The sequence below is a fragment of the Aedes albopictus genome, chromosome 3, assembly GCF_035046485.1.
Source record: "Aedes albopictus strain Foshan chromosome 3, AalbF5, whole genome shotgun sequence".
Lineage (NCBI taxonomy): Eukaryota > Metazoa > Arthropoda > Insecta > Diptera > Culicidae > Aedes > Aedes albopictus.
Genome location: NC_085138.1, coordinates 163,922,295 through 163,946,771, shown reverse-complemented (window position 1 = coordinate 163,946,771; position 24,477 = coordinate 163,922,295). Strand labels below are relative to the sequence as shown.

General features: G+C 40.7%; 2 protein-coding genes across 2 annotated transcripts in view; both read right to left on the bottom strand.

Annotated features, from left to right (window-relative positions):
* LOC109422531 (U7 snRNA-associated Sm-like protein LSm10) overlaps positions 1-24,477 on the bottom strand; it is a 28,323-nt gene that overhangs the window by 3,154 nt on the left and 692 nt on the right. The gene's annotated exons all lie outside the window — the stretch shown is intronic.
* On the bottom strand, positions 1,166-24,477 carry LOC115271083 (5'-nucleotidase domain-containing protein 1). The gene is made up of 3 exons (XM_029880548.2): positions 23,887-24,477; positions 17,450-19,285; positions 1,166-2,391 (listed from the first exon to the last, which is right to left on the bottom strand). Exon 2 carries the CDS (start codon positions 19,009-19,011, stop codon positions 17,470-17,472), a length of 1,542 nt encoding a protein of 513 aa, XP_029736408.2. The 5' UTR covers positions 19,012-19,285; positions 23,887-24,477; the 3' UTR covers positions 1,166-2,391; positions 17,450-17,469.

Sequence of the window (24,477 nt, the reverse complement as noted above, 5' to 3'; positions counted from 1 at the left end):
ACGAGATGTCGCCGTTCTATGATTTTGTTCAATTATACTTATAGACGCCGCTTCAGTATTTGTAATGCATCCTCGATACTTTGCAAATGGGGGGGTTCTGAGATGGCCAAATTTTGGTCTACGTGGTTTATGAACAGCCCCTTAGCAGCTGATGCAGTTCGTGGTTCATTCGCCTTCTCAAAGTCCCGTCTTCCAACTGCACTCCGCCGTAGATGGTACGCAACACCTTCCGTTCGAACTCCAATGGCGCGTTGGTCCGCTGCACGTAGGGTCCATGTTTCGTGTCCATAGAGAACGACCGGTCTAATCAGCGTTTTGTAGATAATTAACTTCGTGTTACGGCGAACTTTATTCGAGCCCAAGTACACGAATTTTTCAACCGCCTCGATTTCATCACCGTCGATATAAATTCGGGGTGGCTGGCGCGGTGATTTCTCCCTGGAGCCCTTTGCCATTATGTACTTTGTCTTCGACACATTAATGACTAATCCGATTCGCCTGGCTTCACTCTTTAGTCGGATGTACGTTTCCGCCATCATCTCAAATTTACGAGCAATAATATCAAAGTCATTAGCGAAACCAAACAGCTGAACGGACTTCGTGAAAATCGCTCCACTCGTGATAATCCCCGCTCTCCTAATTACACCCTCTAACGCAATGTTGAACAGCAAGCACGAAAGATCATCACCTTGCCGCCGTAACCCTCTGCGAGATTCGAAGGGACTCGAGAGTGTCCCTGATACTAGAACTACGCACATCACTCGATCCATCGTTGCCTTGATCAACCGTATCAGTTTATCCGGGAATCCGTATTCGTGCATAATCTGCCATAGCTGTTCTCTATCGATTGTCTCATAGGCCGATTTGAAATCGATGAACAAGTGATGCGTGGGCACGTTGTATTCGCGGCATTTCTGCAACATCTGGCGGATGGCGAACATCTGGTCCGTTGTAGCACCAGGCTGAACTTGCCCCACGAACTCTCTTGCAATCATTAGCGCGTTTTTTTTTTTCATGACGTTTTGAAATATCGTGTTTTTTCAAACAGTAGTGTATGATAAAAAAAACTTCAGTGTATGAAGAAAAACTGTTTGAAAGAGAGAGAACATATGACAAACAACACGGCGGCTAGTATCACCTTATTTAAGACAATAAAACACGGTAATCATGTGAAACAAAAGCTAGACATCTTTATTGTTTGTGATGGTATATTGAACATAACTATGTGAGTGTAATATTACAAATATTATGTAACAATCATCTATCTTTCAACAGGATATATCCTTACGGAATCCAATCTATTGACTTTGTATGATTAAGACAACTATATAGAGTACAATTGCTGAGATTAACTCTTTTCAGTGATGTGACGCTGCAATACCTACATTATTTCTAAACAGCCAAAGCTTTGCTTCGCTTGCTTGTTATTAGTACCACATTGTTTTTTTTTTTCTTTTGACTTAGCCTCCTATCATTTACGACAGTCATTGATTAAAATAACGAAAAAATACCTTGCTTTGAAAAAGGACTCTTTAAGAGCCATAATGACTGATACAATAGTACGGTTGACTTTTTCGACCTTTGTTATGCGTTTTAAAAACAGAAATAAGCGTTGCCCTAGAATTTCTCTCGGTAAAATAAAAGCAAAACATGATGTACTTCACGGCAAGTGGATAACATACAGCAAGAGTTATTGTCAACAAATATCCACAAAGAGCGATTCTCGTTTGATCCGACACCGATCGAAACGCCAATCATTAACGTTTAAGTAGGATAGAAATATACCTACGTGCAGGCCAGCGCAGTAAATCGAACTTGATGAAATGTTTACTTTGTTACAATTGTGCAGGGGACTATACTCGATCACGAGGTGTGGCGATCCGGAATAGTCATTTGAATCGCGTTTCCCATGCGAAAAGCATTTTATCCTGCTCTCCCCTGTAAGCTTCCCCGCGGTGCGAAACAACCCTTGCAGAACGTGACCTCGACCGGGACCGTTTGTTGACCGCGGGATGATGTCCGATGTAAAATAGGTTGATCGTAACTACACACAATAATTTACTGCAAGCTGTGACATAGCGCAGCGTGGATGATCTCAACCCCTGTTTGCATCAATCCGTGTGTGGTGTGTGCTGCGCACAGAATGGCCACTATTAACGCGGAGAGATTTATTAGATTACGGTTTTTGTTTGCTCTTGTGAACAACGGCTGGGGTAAAGGGTTCGCCATGACCAGCGTTATTTTGCCAATCTAATGAGATGAATGTAATTCGGTTTGGCCAACTAAGTGGAAAGGGGAGCGCACTTTTGATTTTTTGCGCGTATACTATCAGCGGCATTACGGTCTGTACGGTTTTGTGCATCACTTGGCGCTGTTTTGGGTCGCGTTTTGCTGAAAGTAAAAAAGGAGTGTTATTACTTTTGAGTTGATAATATGTATCACGTGGTGAATGCATGAATGATGATGGCTTTATTTAGACTTTCTTGCAATTTTTATGGCCCTCAGTGTCTTAGTGTATTGTTGCTTATGTTCTATGTACCGCAATCCAATATACTTATTTCAAAAAAAAATGTTTTTTGTTTTTGATTTTGCATATTTTTTTATGACAAACGTATCTAGGGTGACGCTGGGTATTGTCGGCAGGTTTGTTCTCTTCGTCATGGGGGGATTTTGTTCACAATAGTTGGGAAGGATTTGAGGCCAACTCTGAGTTCAATAGGTTTCAAAAACCCCCACAAGACGAAGAGAACAAAACGGCCGAGAATAGGTTATTTCCCCTATATGAGATATTAAATTGAACTTCGAAGTTGAAGAAGCAGGGCAAACTAAGTAGAGGTGAGTAGGTAACAAGCTTCCTTTAACAGGCTTTAAACTTTTTATCTTTTAGATTCTTCAAACAATCAAAATTGGTTTAATTAAATCCAAAGTGCTTCTATCGAGCAGATGCTCTTGAAAGTAAGTCTAACACATGAAAACTCTTTAAAAAGTAAACTCTTTGGAAAATACACTTCACAGAAAGGCTATAGTTATTTATGTAATAAGTTGCAAAATGGGCCCATATAGCCGAGGCGGTAAACGCACGGGTATTCAGCATGACCATGCTGAGGGTGACGGGTTCGATTCCCGGTCGGTCCAGGATCTTTTCGTAAAGGAAATTTCCTTGACTTCCTTGGGCATAGAGTATCTTCGTGCCTGCCACACGATATACGCATGCAAAATGGTCATTGGCAGAGGAAGCTCTCTGTTAATAACTGTGGATGTGCTCATAGAACACTAAGCTGAGATGCAGGCTTTGTCCCATTGAGGACGTTACGCCAAGAAGAGAGATACAAAATTTTATGCAATGATTTTTTCATAATGCAACCCATTTGAGTTGCATAATGTTCATAATGCAACTCAAATGAGTTGCATTATGAACATTATACAACTATTTTTCATAATGCAACTCATTTCAGTTGCATAATGAACCAGTTCGAAAAAATTGGCCATTATGATACCAAAATGAGTTATATAAAATATAAATTAAGATACTGAATTGCATAAAATTATTTTCAATTCTACTTTTTAATACAACTTGTACTTATCTTCCGACAGATAACACTATTGGCATTTACGACTTACCGAGAAAGTACCTAAGATAAGCACAAGTTATGACTTTATTACTTTGATCACTTCGACAAAGTAAATAGTCTTTAAATCAATGCAATCGCAAGATACGGTATCGAATACCTAACGTTCACGGTGCTCCATTTACCGTTATTATAAAATAAAATATACCATCAAAACCTTAAACGCCATTCTCTTTATTTATCTATCCTACACCTCTGGACAAATTTTTAAAATCATCGTTGGGCGAAATTTTGAGTTACGCCCTTTTAAAGGGCCTATCCTCTAAAAAATTGAGTTTTCTATAGAATAACACCACATTTTATAACAGAATCATGAATTAAAGGCATCAATAACAGAAGTTGTTGGGGCCCATATAGCCGAGGCGGTAAACGCACGGGTATTCAGCATGACCATGCTGAGGGTGACGGGTTCGATTCCCGGTCGGTCCAGGATCTTTTCGTAAAAGAAATTTCCTTGACTTCCTTGGGCATAGAGTATCTTCGTGCCTGCCACACGATATACACATGCAAAATGGTCATTGGCAGAGGAAGCTCTCAGTTAATAACTGTGGAAGTGCTCATAGAACACTAAGCTGAGAAGCAGGCTTTGTCCCAGTGAGGACGTTACGCCAAGAAGAGAGAGAGAATAACAGAAGTTATCATAAATAACATTGAAATTTGGTAGTATGCATCCATATCAATATCGGTGGGGTGCATTTTGTATCAAAATTTGTCATTACGTCAATATACGGTTGAAGTTCTTAGGGCCTATAGAAAGCAAACATTACATTGGTGTAACAAATTCAATTAAAAGTATATTGTATGGTGATCCCATATGTCAATAGATGTATATTACTGTCTATTAAGGCGGTAGTATTTACATGCTCAGCACCAACATTTCAAAAGGACGTAACTGATCTTCAACACAATATCTTCTCCCAAATCAGATCGAATCTCATCTTTCCCAGGACACCAACAACCACTACCGGAAAGATTTGCGTTTCCTCCGTCCAGTAGTAATTGTACATTGCATCGGAGAGGTAAAGGTTTGGTTTTGGCAAGCAGTTTCGCCATTTCGAAATGTTAGCACCGATATATTAAGAGCGTACACTCTCTATACAGCTAATCTGCCTCGAAAACAATAGTCGAAATTTGTCAAAAATATTTAATACCGTGTATGCACCAAACTTTGCGCAGTTAAGAAAAATCAAATTTCTAGTCGTTATAAAAAATACAAACAAACGAAATATATCATGAACAACATGCTCATACGATAGACTAATGATCCTTGTTTGAGTCTGCAATATAAAAAAAATCATAATATTAACCAAAAAATACTTAAAATAGAAAAACTATTTCATTGCCTTGTTCCTAACTTTGCGCACAAAATCATCGATTGTTCCTAACTTTGCGCATGCTATGAATTGCTTAAAAAAGTAATCAAAAATGCTATTATTGAATGTTTGCCCATTAAACTAAAGTTATTCAGATCAGGTAGTGTGCCCTTAATTGATCTTTGTTGAAATATTTTGTCCTACGAGGGAGGGGGAACGGAGGCCTCCGGAGTTCTTGATTTCGTCTGCGGTTCGTACAAGGCACCTACCGTGTGAACAATCCAAACTTCATGAGATGAGGGGTTGTTTTCTGTGGCTAAAGATCAAAGGTAAAAGCTTCCTGATAACCCAAGTAACCATGACGCTTTATATAGAGCATTAATGTCGCTTTATAGTGCATTATATGACATGTGATATAAAGTTGTTTTATCATATAGGCACCATTGAAGTAGGTTTAAAGTCGAAAGTGGCGCTACTATTGTTGATTTAAAGCAAGCTCTACTGTGGTGATTGCTAAAGCATATAAAATGCTTGTACCATATAGCTAATGCAATCAAATCGTATGGAATGCATACTTAATGCATCATGTCAAAAAAGAAAAAAAAAGTATGTTTTTCATTTTTCTATCTATTTTTATCTTCCGATACTCTCACTTTGATGTTTTTTATTGTATTCCGGGAATTGATCCTACACTGCTGAAACTGAACTACGATGAAACTCGGACGCGCTAACGCTGTGTGCTACGATACCATGTATTTTGCACCTGGAAAAATGTGCAACATAAAGTAACGTATACTTAGCTCGTGCCTTATTGAGTTGTGTTTTCAGCAACTCAAAAATGTGCTGGGGTCTTAATGTCATCGGTTATGTTACTCTCGAATATAAATTCGTCTGTGTTGATTCTGTTTTTTTTGTTTTCATACGTGCTCACTTCTACCTAAAATACAATAAATAAGAAACATTACAAACAGCGCTTTAATTCTACCTTTTATGAAATCGAGGCGTTATGTTAAATAAGGAAACCGATACCCCACATAATTCTTGTTCCCTCAGCATCTGATTGTTTTCATGTCCCAACCAGAAACCCAAAAAACATACATAATATAAATTTTCAAACAGCAACATCTGAGCATGATAATCTAAATACTCCGCAGCAATCCATGAAAATGTTGGTTTGTTTTGTTTTGAATGGTTCTGTTTCTAAAAGTGTTTTACAGTTTTTTTCGAACTGAGCGATATTTTTCTGTTTACAACGAAGTTTTAGTAAAGGCATATATAAAGTAATAAATGCTTGCATTATTGATTGCTATAAAGCTTTTAACATGGTCATGCAATGAAGCATTTAACAACGGCTCTATAGAACTACACAGACCTGTCAAAATCTCGTAATGCTTCAATGCTTTCATAATGTAGATTAAACGCTTCATTACTTGACAGATGTAAAATAAAAGTTATGTTGCATTAGCTAAACTATAATACGATTGAATTAATGTTATGATATAATGCTTGTGGTTACTTGGGAAATGAAGTGACCGTTACGGATAGGAACAATAAGGGGTCATTTAAAAATGACGTCCATCTTTGGGGGGGAGGGGGCTGGGGTTGTCTGAGAAAGTGTGATATGCCATGTATTAGGTATACTATGAAGCGTGACGGGGTGGCCCAGGGGAAGAGGGAGTTCTAAAAGTCTTAAAAATGGTGGACGTCATATTTGAATCGTCCCTAACAATGACCGCCGGAAAATCCAAATGAAGGACTGTTCACAAATCACGTCTCATTGTAGACAGATGAAGAGTGCCTGCCATAGTGCTACGGTTCATACAATTTTTTACTAATTTCTATACAAAATTTGATACATGGCGGAGAGACAGGCCTGGAATTATCAGTACTGGTGTTACATAATATTTAATTGGTTCATAAGTCATGTATTCACGTTCAACAAGCATTTACTGCAAGTGCGCAAAAATTAGGAACACAGTGCAAATAATGGTTCCAAACATTGCGCACCACTATTTACTAATTCAATTGAAAAATGTCTTACGAACTGTGATTGATATTACTAGAATATCACCTTTTTTGTCAATTAACTGCAAAATTAATCATCGTTGCACAGTTTTATCGAGGAATATGTTGATTTTTAGTAGAGTTACTTCTTGGCAACCGTGTTAAGGCGAGGCGAATTTTGACATTTTTGTGTATTTTTTGTTTATTATTCAACATAAACAAAGATTTTATAGACATTAAATATTTGTCAAATAATGTTTACGTTTACACAATGCTAGTGCAATGATTAAACTGATGAATATGTTGACATTTAGTTATTTGTTTCGTTATTTTACAAGAATGCGCAAAGTTTGGACCTGCGCAAAGTTAGGTACGCACACTGTATGAGCAACCACAAATTAGACAAAAAGAAATATGTCTGTGTGTCACATATCTCAAGTTATAAGAATAGAAATTCAAAATATCGAAAATAATCAAACATAATATTCTGGGTGAAAATTCTTTCTTCTTTTAAAATATGTGGGTAAGCCCTTTTGTCCCTACTAATTTAACTTTTCTTCGACCTATTACCTTTCATTTTTTATTTCATTCCTGGAGCAACATTTGAAAAGGGCCCAACAGGTTTTGTTACTTTTTTCTAAGTCGCTTCGAGGGCGTAACAGCAGCACTCCCACGCAAATGAACACCGTTATCTGAAAGATGGATGTTTGCTCTATCTGAAAACTGTCTTAGTTTGTGTGAATTAGTTGATGGGGGCTCAAGAGCGACGTGTGAACTCATTGTTTACCAATGCTTGTATGCCCTTTTCAAATGTTGCTAAAGATTTGTACGATTTATCTTTTCAGCTGCAGCATTTCAGAAGGGCGTAACTGGTTTATGATACGGCTTCTTCTTCTATGGATGTAGATTGCATGTCACCCCTCTAATGTAAGCCATCGAAAGAGTAGCATTCTTTTTGTCTAGAAATGCCACGCCACAGCTTTGAAAAAATGTGTTGTTTTGGAAAGCAGTTACGCGCTCTCGAAATGCTGCTGAGGCTGAGAAGACAAAACGTAGAAATGCAAAAAAAAATCGAAGACAATAATGCGCGTTTAGTCGTAGATTATCGCACAAAAATATTCAAAATCGCTAATAGATCGTCGCCAGTACATCATATCGTGTTCGTGTCTTCTACCATAAATGCGAAAAATAGCTAATGATTGGCCGCGCAGAAGACACCGCAACGATAAAATGTAACCGCGCATATCTATTTACATTTTTGCAAAACTTTGCAAGATAATTTTTCTTGTATTGTATAGTAGGTCGAAAAAATAAAATTAGTAGGGACAAAAGGTCTTACTTACATATTTAAAAAACAAGAAATAATTTTCATGCAGCATTTTATGTGTGATTATTTGAAGCCTGATTCGACTTTTTGTCTTTTGGCTTTTCAATGTTTTGGTTTTCTATACCTTCAACTTAAGCCGTTTGCACACAGAAACATTTCTTTTTGTCTAATATGTGGTGGCCCATATTTTACTATTGTTTTAAAGCTGATTTTCTGTATAGAGTGTACGCTCTTCATATATCTGTGCTAGCATTTCAAAATGGCGAAACTGTTTGCGGAAACCAAACCTTTATCTCTCCGTTGCAATGTTCAACCACTACTGGACGGAGGAAATGCAATTCTTTCCGATAGAAATTGTTGGTGTCTGGTACAGCTGTGGGAAAAGATATTGTTTTAAAGATCAGTTACGTCCATTTGAAATGTTCGTGTTGATATGCATGTGAATGCTATCGCTATGACTGACAGTAATACGAACATCTATTGACATATAGAATCACAATACAATATACTTTTAATTGAATTTGTTACACCATTGTAATGTTTGCTTTCCATAGCTTCTAAGAACTTCTACCGTATATTGACGTAATGACAAATTTTGATACAAAATGCACCCCACCGATATTGATATGGATGCATACTTCCAAATTTCAATGCTATTCATGATCATTTCTGTTATTGATGCCTTTAATTCATGATTATGTTAGGAAATGTGGTGTTATTCTATAGAAAACTAATTTTTTTAGAGGTTAGGCCCTTTAAAAGGGCGTAACTTAAAATTTCACCCAACGATGATTTTAAAAATTTGTCCAGAGTTGTAGGATAGATAAATAAAGAGAATGGCGTTTAAGGTTTTGATGGTATATTTTATTTTATAATAACGGTAAATGGAGCACCGTGAACGGTACTTCGTTTCACGTGTCTGTCGTTAGCACCAAGTCATCAAGTACATCAAGTACACCAAGCACCAAGTACATCAAGTGGTTATGTAGGTACCATGATACAACACGCTCCCGTAAAAGTACCCAGTTTTGCATTCTATCTCTGTCTCTTAACAAAAGACTCCATTTTTAAATTACACATTTTCATATTATGCCGCCTGATGTCGGCTTTTCGGGCCCGTATGAAGTTGATCACCCGATTGAGCACCCGAGTTGATCACCCGATTTCCCGATGAGCCTAGATAGCTGTGTAGTGTCAGAAGCGGTTAGTTCAACTGGCTAAGAATAGCACTACGGACCGCCTGTTCCAGTGGTAGGAGTCCACTAATCAGGTGACCCTTAATTCAAGGTGTTATGCGGCTTTACGCTTACCGTGCCTAGGAATGAATGGTTAGGGGGGTCTTATAAAAACCTAATCGCAAACGGAGCCTGTGGAGTACCAGAGCACCACAGTATTTTGCCCTTACTGCGCAAACCGGAGCAGTAGCGAGATGGACTTCGCGTTTCTCCGAGACAATCAGCTGCCTTTCTGGCAGCACACTGGCTGTAGTGCATAACAAGCGAGTACGACATTGGAGCTGAGGGGGCAAATACACTGTAGTTACGCACATGTGGGATAGCTCAGATCAATCTTCAGCACAAAAGAACAGCAACGATCATTTTGGTAGACTTCTTATACAAAATGGAACAGCCCAAGAGGCATTAGTCCAAGAACCTTACTTTCGTAGGGGGATTCTAGGAATCCTTGTGAATCCGGTGCTTGATACTTTCAGTAAAAATGAAATGGCAAACTCGCGTGTCATGCCTCGAGCATGTGGGCCTGTCAACAAAGCAATTGTAGCTACACTCATCTGTGAACTAATCACCAGAGATGTGCTGTCACAATGGACAGTCGAGTCTCCTATTAGACGCTGCCACCCACTTTACGCCCACCGCAAATTCTCAGCTGTCTTGCATCCAATCCAGCTGATTTTTTGAGTGTAGTTAGTGGTTACTATAGACACATCACATACAAAAAAAATAACTGAATTCATTAGAAAAAAGCTAGGAAAACGCGGTGGGCGTAAAGTGGCAGCGTCTACGAGATCCGACTGCATCTGTTGAAAACCTCAACATGAAATACGTCTATTGTTCGGTTTATTTACCCCAACAAGTCATCGCATAATGCACTTCACGGATGCATCCGCTAATTGTTGGCAGTGATGCTAATGCTCACCATATCATCTGGGGCAGCTCAGACATTAACTTGAGAGGCTCCAGTTTGATGAAGTACTTAAGGCTCAAATAACCATCATTCAGTCATCTGCAATCATCAATTATTCAAAAGCAGTTTTCTTGTTAGAAATCCAAAAACCGTCAATGATTTTTTTTACTGCTATCCAGATGCTGAGTAGAGTACAGTGATAAACTTTCATTACAGTTGGTTGTGATTTCAGCGAAAAAACTGCTTTGATTTTCTGATAAAGGATGATGGTTTGTTTCCTCTCAATTAGTACAGATCCAAGATTAGGGTAAGAAACCTAGCTTTGAACTAGTCAAATTGTAATCTTAATCTGAACCATTTCGAAATTCATCAAAATGGCATACTTTTTTGGCAAATATTGTCCCAAAAAAGTTGGTAAATGGCTTTCAGTATATAATCTGGTTGCATTGACTTTAAAAGCATTGAATGAAGCGTTTTTTCATTGAAAATAAGTAATTGAAAAATCACTATGATTTCACCCATTTCCCTTACAGAGGAAGCACATTTTCGGTGCACTCGTACAGCTCACGCATTGTACCCAGTGAATCAAAATTCAACCATAGCGCAACAATAACGACAATGTCGCAACCTGAATTTGTTGCGACATTCTACCCAATGCGACATAGGTTTGTTTGAGTAGGACAAAGATCGTGCACCGCGAGTTAAGAGATTTTTAAGGCTTGCATTGTGATTTTCGAGCGGTAACTTCGAGTCGGTAAACACTGCAACGCTGCTGAAGATGTATCATCAAAAAAGTTCGACTTTGGGTTGGTAATAATTGATTAAGGACTGTATCGTTAATTATGAGTACACCTTAAAATTGCTGTATTTCAAATTTTTTTTTATTTATTTTGTAAATTCAATTCAATTACATTGTTCATTGACCATCAGAAAAGCCCATGACATGATTGTATATTTAATTCGTGGATCTTGCCACCTCTCGCACTTTCTTCTTGGCGTGCTTCATAAGGTTTTGGACAACCGTTCCGACGATGGTTTTGCATACGTTGACCCAGTTTTTCTTGAATTTTGTGACGTCCTCTGCTCCTCTATCCTTTTTCCGTAGTTTCCCTTTCATCAAAGTTAACTATTTCTCAATGGGCTTTATTTACGGGCAATTTAGAGGATTCATTGCCTTTTCCACAAATTGAACATTGTTTACTTCATACCTGTCAAAGGTGTCACGCGCATAGTGGCAGGATGCCAAATCCGGCCAAAGTAATGTAGGACCTTTGTGCTTTCAGATGAGTGGCAGAATATGTTTCTGGAGACATTCCTTCCGGTATATTTCGACGTTCATACCTGGGACGGTGAAGAAAGGTGACGATTTCATACCACATTGACAAATTGCTTGCCTAACCAACACATTTTCCCAATTTATTCGCAAAAAAAACGATTTCTCCTAATTCGGAACATCCGTACCATGTTTCACAGTGAAAAACTGTGCCCCTGGAAGTGCCTTGTAGACCAATTTGACATACGTTTCATCATCCATGATTAAGCACATGCAATTTTTGCTCAAAACATCGTCGTACAGCTTCCAAGCCTGAGTTTTCACATAATCCGCCAGAATTTGACTGCGTTTTGGACATTTCTGTTTTGGGTAGGTCTTCGGGGAATTACGCTCCTTGGCGCGTTGAACCATACCAACAGTCGTTTCACACTTTTTTGCGTAATCTCTAATGGATACCTCCTTTTTTCCTTCAACGATTTTGCAAGTTTTGCTGTCCAAATTTGACTTGGACGCACCTGTTTTTTGCCGCGTCCGGGTAAGTCTTTCAGTGTGTTATGCATACCGAATCGTTTGATAGCATTTTGGACAACAAAAACCCTAACACATTCAATTTTTGCTAATTTTCTTAGCGATGATCATTTTTCCTTGCAGTGCCTGGTCACAATTGATTTTCGCTTCTCCTCCGTAAACCCTCGCCTTGTTCCACTTGAGGAAAAACTTTAACTTTTAATGAAGGTTATCGTTTGTTTACAACGTAAGCAACACATAGACACAAAGCAGTTAACAAAATAAGGCATAGTCTTTTTAATACAGAGCCTCAAACGTGTACTCATAATTAACGATACAGTCCTTATTCACGAGTTGAAAAGTATGCAACAAATTCAGCTTCCGTTTTGTCTGCAACAAAAAATTTCGAGATCATGTCATTATCTGTTACCTGTTGGGATAAAGAGTAATCGCCGCGTCTTCTTTGTTGCTTGTTTTGTGCCTCTTTTGTCTGACAATTCTCTTCACTGACGTTAATTGAAAACAAATTCATCGTAGAATCGACCAACCGAATAATATTTCACATTATTTGTCATAAACTTATCTTTTACGTAAGTTTTTCAATGAAATTTGGTGCAAATGTAAACTTTTTACAACTTTACGAAAAGCTAATACCCGTGGCTTTCAAATACCTGCGACTTAACCGTAGTAAATTATTTCCATGTGGGTGAAAAAATCTGTCAAAATTTCCGATGCTTCAGAAAGCCGCAACTTGGTTCAACTCATGATTACTTACCCTACTTAACATAGGCAACCGCTCAACCTTCATGGTATCTGTCAGAGAGGAAGTGTTAGATATAACGCTCTGCTCTAGTAGAATCATCACATCCGTGATGTCCATCTGGCCAACGTGCCTCTTCATGTGAACCAACATGCCTACTAATTTGATAAGTCCACTGTGACTCTTTTACGCAAGGTTTTTTACGATATCGAGCAGCCGTTCGCTCAAACGCAATATTGTTTTGTTATTTTCCTAGATATCGGAGGTGCTTTTGATAACGTGCCTTTCGATGCTATTTTGGAATCTACACGGAGTCTTGCTATATCATCTTCAATGATTTCAAATTGGATTTACAAAATGCTCCGAAACCGGCATCTCTTCTCTACATTTGAGTCAAGCGGCGATCAAGGTTTACTCTCGTGAGCTAAGGCTGCATCAGTCTTACTCACTTGGTAGACACTGCACCGTTTTTCAGACCGAAATCTGTGCCCTTATGTGCGGAGTGCAATCAACACTTCAGCAACACGTAATGGGCAAAGTAATATACTTCTGTTCAGATAGCCAGGCTGCTATTAAAGCACTTGCTTCGGCCAACTCCAGGTCGAAGATTAGTTATCGCTTGACGAACTCAAATCGAAGAGCTGAATTCAGCAAACGCTGCCCAAGTAACCATGACGCTGCATATAGAGCATTAATTTCGCTTTATAGTGTATTATATGACATGCGATGTAAAGTTGTTTTGTCATATAGGTACCATTAAAGTAGGTTTAAAATCGAAAGTGGCGCTACTATTGTTGATTTGAAGCAAGCTTTACTGTGGTGATTGCTAAAGCATAAAAAATGCTTGTACCATATAGCTAATGCAATGAAATAGTATGGAATGTATACTTAAGGCATCATGTCAACAAAAGAAAAAAAGTATTTTTTCATTTTTCGGTCTATTTTTATCTTCTCATACCTGTTCCGATACTCTCACTCTGATGTTTTTTATTCTAATTCGGGAATTGAACCTAGACTGCTGAAACTGGACTGCGATGAAACTCGGACGCGCTAACGCTGTGCTACGACTACCATGCATTTCGCACCCGGAAAAATGTGCATCATAAAGTAACGTATACTCAGCTCGTGCTTTATTGATTTGTGTTTTCAGCAGCTCTAAGAAATTGTGCTAGGGTCTGAATCAGTTATCTTACTCTCCCAAATTCATTCGAAAACAAGCGATTGTAGAACAAATTGATTCCACAAACGAAGATAATATAAAGATATAAATTCTGCTCTTATTGTTTTCATACGTGCTCACTTCTACCATTTATTTTATGAAATCGGAGCACTATATGTTAGTTAAGGAAACCAATACCTCAACCCCACATAATTTTTGTTCCCTCAGCATCTGATTGTCCTTATGTCCCAACCAGAATAAAAAACAACATACACAATATAAATTTTCAGCAACATCTGAGCATGATAATCCAAGTTCTACGCAGCAATCCATGAAAATTTGGGTTTGTTTTTCTTTTCTTTTTAAATGGTTGTGTTTTTAAAAAGGTTGTACAGATTTTTTTTCGAACTGATGTTTTTTTCTGTTTACAACTATGAAAGCATTAGTAAAGGCATATATAAAGTAATAAATCCTTGCATTATTGATTGCCATAAAGCTTTTAACATGGTAATGCAATGAAGCATTAAACAACGTCCCTATAGAACTATACCGAACTGTCAAAATCTCATAATGCTTCAATGCTTTCATAATGTAGATTAATCGCTTTATTACTTGACAGGTGTAGAATAAAAGTTATCTCGCATTAGCTAAACTATAATACGATTGAATTAATGTTACGATATAATGCTTGTGGTTACTTGGGTGTTCACCTTGTATGGGTACCTGGCCATTCTTCCATCGCTGGAAATGAATTGGCTGATGAGTTAACGTTGAACAATTCGTCATTGAAATCATCGTCATCATCAAACATTTGAAAGCAGTTTTTTCGTTCAAAACAAAAGTCTTTGCTATGAAAATATATTCACTGTACTCTACATAAGGAATAGAATGCAGTGAATATATTTTCATGGTCGATGTTTTGATTTACAGCGAGAAAACTGCTTATTTTCCGAAAAATGATGACGGATGCTTGAGCCTTAACTCGCACTGGAGTATTACATGACTTCATTGGCTCTGAGCCAGCTATTCTGATATTGAAGTGTTAGGTAAAGATTGAGATTGACACCTGGGGTGCCACTCAGCCAAAACAATACTACTGGAATAGTTTGAAAACATATCGTCATTCAAAATAGTATTGTACGGGGCCATGTCCAAGGGTGGCGAAGTATCTTACAGGTCTGTCAAAGCAGAATTGCAGCATGCTGGCTCTTCATTTATATGTGATAGCTGTGAATCCTACTTTGGAACTTCGTATCATTGGATATTTCCAGTGTTTGTGCAACTGCGTTTCCGAATACTCGGTAAACACTTATTAAGTGAAGCTGACTTCAGAAACTTGGATTTTCAGGACGTTCTGTTGTTCTTGACCCGCTGTGGTAAAGAGTTGAAGGCTCACATTACACTTTATGCGTCATCACAATGCCCTTTTCTACTTTTTCTCTTCGTTTAATTCATTCACATTCATACAGTTTATTCGTACATTCATACAGTACGCTTATGCGATCCTATTTCCTGACCTGTCCTTTTCCCATCCTTTTTTTTCCTTCTCCGTCAGGTAAATGTAAATGATGAATAGGCTCGTGTTCATGGCGATGGCACAAATTTTTCAAACGGAGAAGAACGTGCCTCTGGATCCGACCTACTGATACCTGATAAGTTGTACCCCTAGTCTTAAACGTTCATTCCAGAAGAATTGTTGTACGTATGTGAAAAGTTTCAATTGGATACTGTTCTAATAAATCTCAACGGAACTTGCGCAAGTCGAAGTTATACCTACGGGGCCGATCATAAACCACGTAGACTTTTTGGAGGGAGAGGGGTCTAGGCAAAGTCTACGGTCCATACAAATTTCAAAATTTTAGTATGGATAAAAGTCTACGAGGAGGGAGAGGGGTTGGGTCTGAAATGGGCAAATTTTGGTTCAAGTGGCTTATGAACAGCCCCTATGCGAATACGTGCAAATCGAGCGATTTTTTCGCTAGTGTCCAAGTGCCGTTACGAACTAATTAGTAATTTCACTAGTTTACAGCATTTTTGAATTCGGTAAGCTGATGATCATTTTTGGTGTAGAATCATGCCCTGAGTTCGAAAACGCGAAGGAAAAAAATTACAGTAGAGCGGAATTTTTTTCGACTTTCCATACAAGGTTGATGATTTGAAATCGATTTTTGTTCTATTTTTAAGCAAAGTCGCTCACTTCAAACATCTCATTCTCCGTAATCAATGCTCCGATTGAGCTGAATTTTTTACTGCAATTCGCCTACACATGATATGTCAAATAATTGTCGAGAAAGAATTTTTAAATTGCTTTTTACTTGTTGAAAAAAATACATTTCTTCAATTTTTTTGGGAATTTTGCTAAAATTTAAGGATATTGTCCCTAAAACACGCCAATATCTTGAACTTTATCAATCTGACGCAACACCTGTATTCAGATGATCGAATGGTATTGTATTCAGCTTTTGATTTATGGAAAAAGATTTAAAATTGGTTGAACAAAACGCAATATATTTGAATTTTAGTAAATTACATATTTTTAAAAGTTTTAAAACTCGATATTGAGCTAAAACTCAAAAAATGTTCTACTTAAAATTTTTTAAGGTCGGTTTCGAAATCAGCACTAAATTGTGCTCCAAAAATTTTGGTCGTTGACAGAAGTTCACGACTTTCGTTTTATTTTGTAAACTAGTGTTTCCTGTAAATCAAAACATCTCGTTTCAAATTCAACCAACGCGGGGACTATAATGACTTAGCTCGCAATGATCTCTCATAATTCAAGATTAATGTCGTTCATGTTTGTATGCACACGGCAGATGAACCTAATTGATGCCAATTTTGCTTAGCACTGATTTCCATGGTTGGTATGTATGACAATCGTGCCGTTAAGAGGGATATTAGCTGACAACTAAAATAAATTACTACTTTGTTGACATTATTCTTGAAAATGCCGTTTGCTTACCCCTCCCCTGAAAACACTGAATGATTGAATAAATCTCTGGAAGTAGTTCTTCAACGAATTCTTGAAAAATCCGTTGATGGCCCGTTGAAGAAATAACCGGAAGGATTCCCGAAGAAATTTTTGAGAAATTCTACTTTAATGGGCGCATCGAACTTCGTTGTTATTAAAACTTTCAAGGAACTAGTTGACTATACTTTTCAATAGGCTTCAACCATGCTGGAGTCTAGATAGATAGCAAATTGAATATGAACTGAGAATGATAGATTCCATATATGGATCAGTTGATTCTATTCGATTAGGTAAACTTCTACACGAGTAACACAAAAGCCATCATCATACAAATACATCACATAAATACCAAATAAATTGTACTCACCTTAATTATTTATCCGGATCCTAGTTGACTAGCTTCATCGGTTCCGCCGGATAGTATCCATCGGCACAGCTTTCACTCTCGGTAAAACTATTGTAGCTGTGGTCCATCGGGTATCGCGCCACCTCATCCATGCTCGGTACGCAAATCTTAGCGTACCGTTTGATGAGGTCTGCCCACAGCGAGGGTTCCTCCTGCTGCTGCGGACTGGACCCGGTCACAAAGTACGATCCCCAAAACTGCGACTGCAGATAGGGGGCATCCGGGTGCAAATGGTGCGGATGATCCTTCATCCCTTCGGCGGCCATTTCTTCCGCAATGGCGACCGTGTCCGCTTTAGTGAACTTGGCCGGCGTGTACACGTCCTGGATGAGATTATCTCCCACGTACAGGAAGCGCGGGTGGTCCTTGCGGGAGACTCGTTCCAGCAGCAGGCTCAGATCCCGCCAATTGCCCTGCGAGTAAATTTGATTTCGTTCTAGCTGGGAAGCCTCCAGGGGCTCCGTCTCAACCGCTCCCTCTAACCGAACGAACGGCTTGGCACCGGTGAAGAATCCGGGCTTCTTGGCAAAGCCTACGACGACATCGAACAGTTCGCGCCAATCTGGGCCCAGTGCGTACGACGCGGTAAAATTAGCGAAGTCTACATGCGACCCCGTCACGAGGAAGGTTGTGCGGGACTTTTTCAACTCTCGAAGCCACGAGACCAACTTGGGGGACGACCTCAGGAGGTATTTCTCCGGGTTTTGCTTCAGGGCTTGGAAGTAGCCTCCGACACCCTGGTCAAAGTGGTCTCGGGAGTACATGTGGATCAGGGCGTCCAGAATGTCCGGCCATACGTTGTAATGGCCAATTCTTTCGTGCGCCTCCTCGTCCAGGGTGTCGATTATCCGACCGAACAGCAACGTTGAGCAGATATCGAAGTAATCCAACACCGTTCGGATCTTCTCCGACAGGGGACCATTCCAGGCGACCAGCATGTTCTCACAGTACTCCGTCGTAACTTCCCACTTTTTCTCGTCCCCATAGTAGGCCATTATCTCTGCTTCGGCCATCTTCTTGGTTCCGTGGGTAGCCTGGTGGATCGTTCCATCAGGGCCAAGCTTCAGGATATTCCCGCGCTGGAAATCAATGATCAGTCCCTTCTGCAGAAAATCCAGATCCGGTGGCTGCAACAGATATTTCTCCGAGTAGCCTCTTTCTTCCACAAGAAACTTGGACATGACGCGATACTCGAGCTCTATCATATTTCCGATCTGATAACGCAGCAAAGTGTTATCTAAATCGAACCCGATGCAGTCATAGTCGGAGAACCGGAAGGTATCCGAGCCGGTCATGATTCTGTTGGCCGAATATCGGGAGTAGTGTCGGATGCACTGGAGTTGCTGTAACCGCCGGAGCTTATCTCCAAGAAGACCACGTAACCTAGTACCTTCCAACAGGACGGGTCGCAATGTGCCGCCGCTTCCGCCGCTTTCAATCACAATCCGGAAGGGTCCTGCCGCCGCGGATAGCTGCGCACTGAGCCCAAGTCGCAATACTACTGATGCCGTTTTTGCCGTCATTGTCGTCGTCGTTGTCGTCGTCAGTGACCACCGCGTGCTCTCGCTCTATTCTCGTCTCTAGATTGAAATTTTTATTTTGCACACACCAACACCCATTCGCATTCAAGTGGGCAACAGCGATGAAGCGGGTTGATTTACAGCTGCTATAGGTATACGCTTCTGCCCTTTCCACACAGCACCCGGACAGCAGCGGGAAGAAATTCGCGTGCGACGCGACGTCGCGACGTGCTGGCTATTTGTGTGGTGGTCTTTGCGTCGTCTTGGTGCACAGGAGCTGCAAGAAATATAGGAACATGTGAGATAATGGTGGCAGTTTATGGGTGGATAATATTAAGCTATGAACGGAAATGCATAGTTTGTCGGTTTACCATCTGTTTGAAATACTCGAAGTTGATTTATAAACAAACATCAAAATTACCAATAAAAGCGAGAGTAATTTTGTTCGTGTTACAAATTTTAATAATGCATACTCTGATGTAATCTGTGAATGTCTTGGAAACTCGTAAGCCACTCATTGACATTTTGAAGGAGGGGGGGGGGGGGGGGGAAGAGAGGGGGGAGGGGGGGGGGTTGTGTTTGCGTGCAGTTTCAGGTAGGCCAGAAGGAGGAATTCAGACCGACGATTGGAAAGTTCAGCGCCCACCAGCTGACGAACGAAAATGGCCTACGACTTCGCCACCTCCAAGAACATGGCCATTCGTAGCACCTTCTTCCAGCACAGCCTCCCGTATCGTTACACCTGGAGATCACCACAACAAACGGAATCGCAAATCGACCACGTTCTGATTGATGGACGGCACCTCTTTCGACATTATCGATGTAAGGACCTATCGTGACGCTAACATCGGCTCTGATCACTATCTGGTGATGGTTAAACTACGCCCAAAACTCTCCGTTATTAACAATGTACAGTATTGGCGGCCGCCCCGGTACGATCCAGAGCGACTGAAACAACCAGATGTCGCCACCGCATACGCGCAGAATTTCGACGCAGCGTTGCCGGAAGAGAGTGAGCTCGATGTGGCTCATCTAGAGGACTGCTGGAGTACAGTCAAAGCAGCCATCAACAACGCAGCCGAGAGCACCATCGCCGTGTACGTGGAACGGAGTCGACGAAACGATTGGTTCGACGAGGAATGCAGAGCGGTTCTGGAGGAGAAGGACGCAGCGCGGGCGGTAATGCTGCAGCGTGGAACCCAACAGAATGTGGAGCGATATACAGACAGAAGCAGAAGCGAAGGCAGCAGACCCGTCTCTTCCGGGGGAAAAAAGCGCCGCATGGAAGAAGCGGAGTGTGAGGAAATGGAACTGCTGTGCCGTTCACAAGAAACACGTAAGTTCTACCAGAAGCTCAACGCATCCCGCAAAGGCTACGTGCCGCAAGCCGAAATCTGCAGGGATACGGACGGGAGCCTCCTGACGGACAAACGTGAGGTGATCGAAAGGTGGAAGCAGCACTTCGACGAGCACCTGAATGACGAAGAGAATGTAGGCATGGAGGACCAAGGCAGCGGAGGAAATGACTATGTTGGTGCAGCAGAGGACGGGAACGAATCAACTCCCACGCTGAGGGAAGTTAAGGATGCCATCCACCAGCTCAAAAACAACAAAGCGGCTGGTAAGGACGGTATCGCAGCGGAACTCATCAAGATGGGCCCGGAAAAGTTGGCCACCTGTCTGCACCAGTTAGTAGTCAAGATCTGGGAAACCGAACAGCTACCGGAGGAGTGGAAGGAAGGGATAATCTGTCCCATCCACAAGAAAGGCGACAAGTTAATGTGTGAGAACTTTCGAGCGATCACCATTTTGAATGCCGCCTACAAAGTGCTATCCCAGATCATCTTCCGTCGTCTTTCACCTAAAGTAAATGAGTTCGTGGGAAGTTACCAAGCCGGTTTCATCGACGGCCGGTCGACAACGGACCAGATCTTCACCGTACGGCAAATCCTCCAGAAATGCCGTGAATACCAGGTCCCAACGCATCACCTGTTCATCGACTTCAAAGCGGCATACGACAGTATCGACCGCACAGAGCTATGGAAAATTATGGACGAGAACAGCTTTCCCGGGAAGCAGGGATGGGAACACTCACTTGCAAAAAGTTACACTCACTTGCTGTTTTCTCAGCTCAGAAGCCTACAATCAAAAAACGATGTATGGACGACTTGTGTCTTGTGGTTTCGTCTAAAAGTTTGCCGAATAGAGTAGGGGTCGCACACGCATGTTTAAATTGTGAGGGAGCTGCGAAGGCAACTCTCCACGAGGTGATTGTAAATTACACTCACCTCGTGGAGAGTCTCTTTCACCGCTCTGTCACGATTTTTATACGCGTGTGCAACCTCTACTCCATTCGCCAAACTTTTAGGCAAAACCACAAGGCAAAAGTCGTCCATACATCGTTTATTGATTTCACGCTTCCAAGCTGAGAAAATAGCAAGTGAGTGTAACTCTTTGCAAGTGAGTGTTCCCATCTCTGCCGGGAAGCTGACTAGACTGATAAGAGCAACGATGGACGGTGTGCAGAACAGCGTAAGGATTTTGGGTGAACTATCCAGTTCATTTGAATCTCGACGGGGACTACGACAAGGTGATGGACTTTCCTGCCTACTATTCAACATCGCCTTGGAAGGTGTTATGCGACGAGCCGGGCTCAACAGCCGGGGTACAATCTTCACGAAATCCAGCCAATTTGTCTGTTTTACGGATGACATGGATATTATTGCTAGAACATTTGGAACGGTGGCAGTACACCCGCCTGAAACGTGAAGCAGCAAAGGTCGGACTGGTGGTGAATGCGACTAAGACAAAGTACATGCTGGTAGGTGGGACTGAGCGAGACAGGACAAGCTTTGGCAGCAATGTTACGATAGACGGGGATACTTTCGAGGTGGTAGAAGAATTCGTCTACCTCGGTTCCTTGCTAACGGCTGACAATAACGTGAGCCGTGAAATACGAAGGCGTATCATCAGTGGAAGTCGTGCCTACTATGGGCTCCAGAAGAAACTGCGGTCAAAAAAGATTCACCCCCGCACCAAATGTACCATGTACAAGACGTTAATAAGACCGGTGGTTCTCTACGGACACGAGACATGGACGATGCTCGAGGAGGACCTGCAAGCACTCGGAGTTTTAGAGCGACGGGTGCTAAGGACGATCTTCGGCGGCGTGCAGGAGAACGGTGTGTGGCGGAGAAGGATGAACCACGAGCTAGCTGCACTTTACGGCGAACCCAGCACCCAGAAAGTGGCCAAAGCCGGAAGGATTTGATGGGCAGGGCATGTTGCAAGAATGCCGGACAATAACCCTGAAAAGTTGGTGTTTGCTAACCATCCGGTTGGTACAAGAAGGCGTGGAGCGCAGAGAGCACGATGGGCGGACCAGGTGGAGCGTGATCTGGCGAGTGTTGGGCGTGACCGACGTTGGAGAGCTGCAGCTGCAAATCGAGTATTATGGCGGCTAATTGTTGATTCAGTATTATCATGAATTTGATGTTAACTAAATAAATGAAATGAATTCAAATGGATAGTGTAACTACAGAAGAGTTAGCGGTATTTGTATTATTAAAGTGATATACCCAATGGGTGCCTCAGAAATAAAAATCCATTAATTTGAATAAACTAGGAGTTCGTTCATAATTCACATATACTTCATGAGGAGAGGCAAAGTTGTAATTTCATGCAATTTTGGTTTTGCATGGACAAAATTTTATGAGGGTTCGGTCTATATGTTTATGAACGGACTCTAATATATGGATTTGCAGCATAGCTGAGCCTTTCCGTCATAAGACTGACGAAAACCAATAGTTTGTAATGAAATAGTCCGCGTGGATTTGTAGTACTGAATCAATTGCTCGACATGACCCTATGTCTCACATACGATCATGCTAATGACTCATTAAAAGATTAAAATCTGATACTCATCTCATGTTTGTCTTCAAAACCTTGTCATATTTAGGAAATGTATGCTTTTAAGGTGTAGCTCTTAAGCTATCTTAATAATTTTACTATTTACTGACTAGATAGTCAAAGCGTCAAAGTTGGAATTCAAGAAAATGAGATCATTTATAGTACTACAGCACCATAGGAGATCACTCACACTGCGTTTTCATAGAACGGCATTTTGTTCTACTAATAACAAACAGATGCTACTGATCTCCCTTAGCATAGATCCGCAGCCTAATGCACGCGCCCTGTCGGATTTCATAAGCCTCGGAGATTATTACCACCTTCAATGGTATTCCCATATACTATCCCACATTATTGTCCCATCAAGGGTCTGACTGGGCTCATAACCCCCCTCAGTGGTAATATTCTCACCAGCTTGGAATTATATTTTCCCGGTACATAAGTGATTTCGACAACATACCGTTACACTATGCCGTAGTATAATTGGACTCACTATATCAGAGGATTGAATTATTTGATTTTAAAATTTACCATTGAATCTACATTCAGTTCAACCAATCAACACTGCAAAGCACAATGGTTATATGCCGAAAATCAATGCTTCCTGGAAGATATAAACCAAGCCCAGGGAAGGGAATCAATACCCTATATTTTGATAAGATATCTTATTCAATCGTATTCAATCATTGATTCATTGAATAAATCGGCGAATCAATTCTGCTGGTCAAAATCGAATCGGTTTACAAATACCAATGTCTTAGTCAACATTTCTCAACACCATATTATGATACTCAAGTTTTAAACATATGCCCATGTAAGCAGAAAGTTAAACGTGACAAATATGCATGTTCCAAATCTCACAAACAATTTTGCATTAAGATCATTCACTGTTTCCAAGCTTTGTTTTTGAATGATCTCAATAAAAATACTTTGTTATGCTCCTGTATAGAACAGTGTACTAATACTTACATGCTCTTCTCTGTTGTCGATCTTCCTTTTGTCGTTGCTCTATGCTTTTACGTAATGCCTCAAAATCGATGTATGTTGAGGAATGGATGCTGTTTTCGTAGATCTCCGCGATACTGACTTTTCCTTTGGAGTTGATTGAAAACTTTGATTTTTCCTCGCTGTTTGTTTTCTTTGGTTTCGTTCAAGGGGCGTGACACTCACAAAAATAATCACTATTCAATGTCACTAAACCTGCAAGATGTCCTTCTCAGCTCGCGGATGTTTTTTTCACCTTACTATAGCAATTTGATAGCACCTTAAATGCTCGTTCACTACAAATCCTCAATGGCACTTGCTTTATTGAAATACTGCGCGTTTACATCCAAGAATGGTGCACTCTTTGAGGTTTGCGTGCGCTTTTACATCGCATTCGCCAACATCACCAGGAAAATAACAAAATAAAGCTAGAAGATGTTTACTATTTTCTAAATAAAATGCTGTCCGCGAGGTGCCACTCGCACAAAGTAGGCGCGACGTTCGTACCCTACTTTTCTTCGTCGCACACTAGATGGTTTGCTTGTTTGAAAATTTTCCCAAGGACGTCCCCGAACA

Excerpts from the sequence above, each read along its gene's own strand:
- LOC115271083 (XM_029880548.2), bottom strand. The coding sequence starts at position 19,011 with ATGACGGCAAAAACGGCATCAGTAGTATTGCGACTTGGGCTCAGTGCG.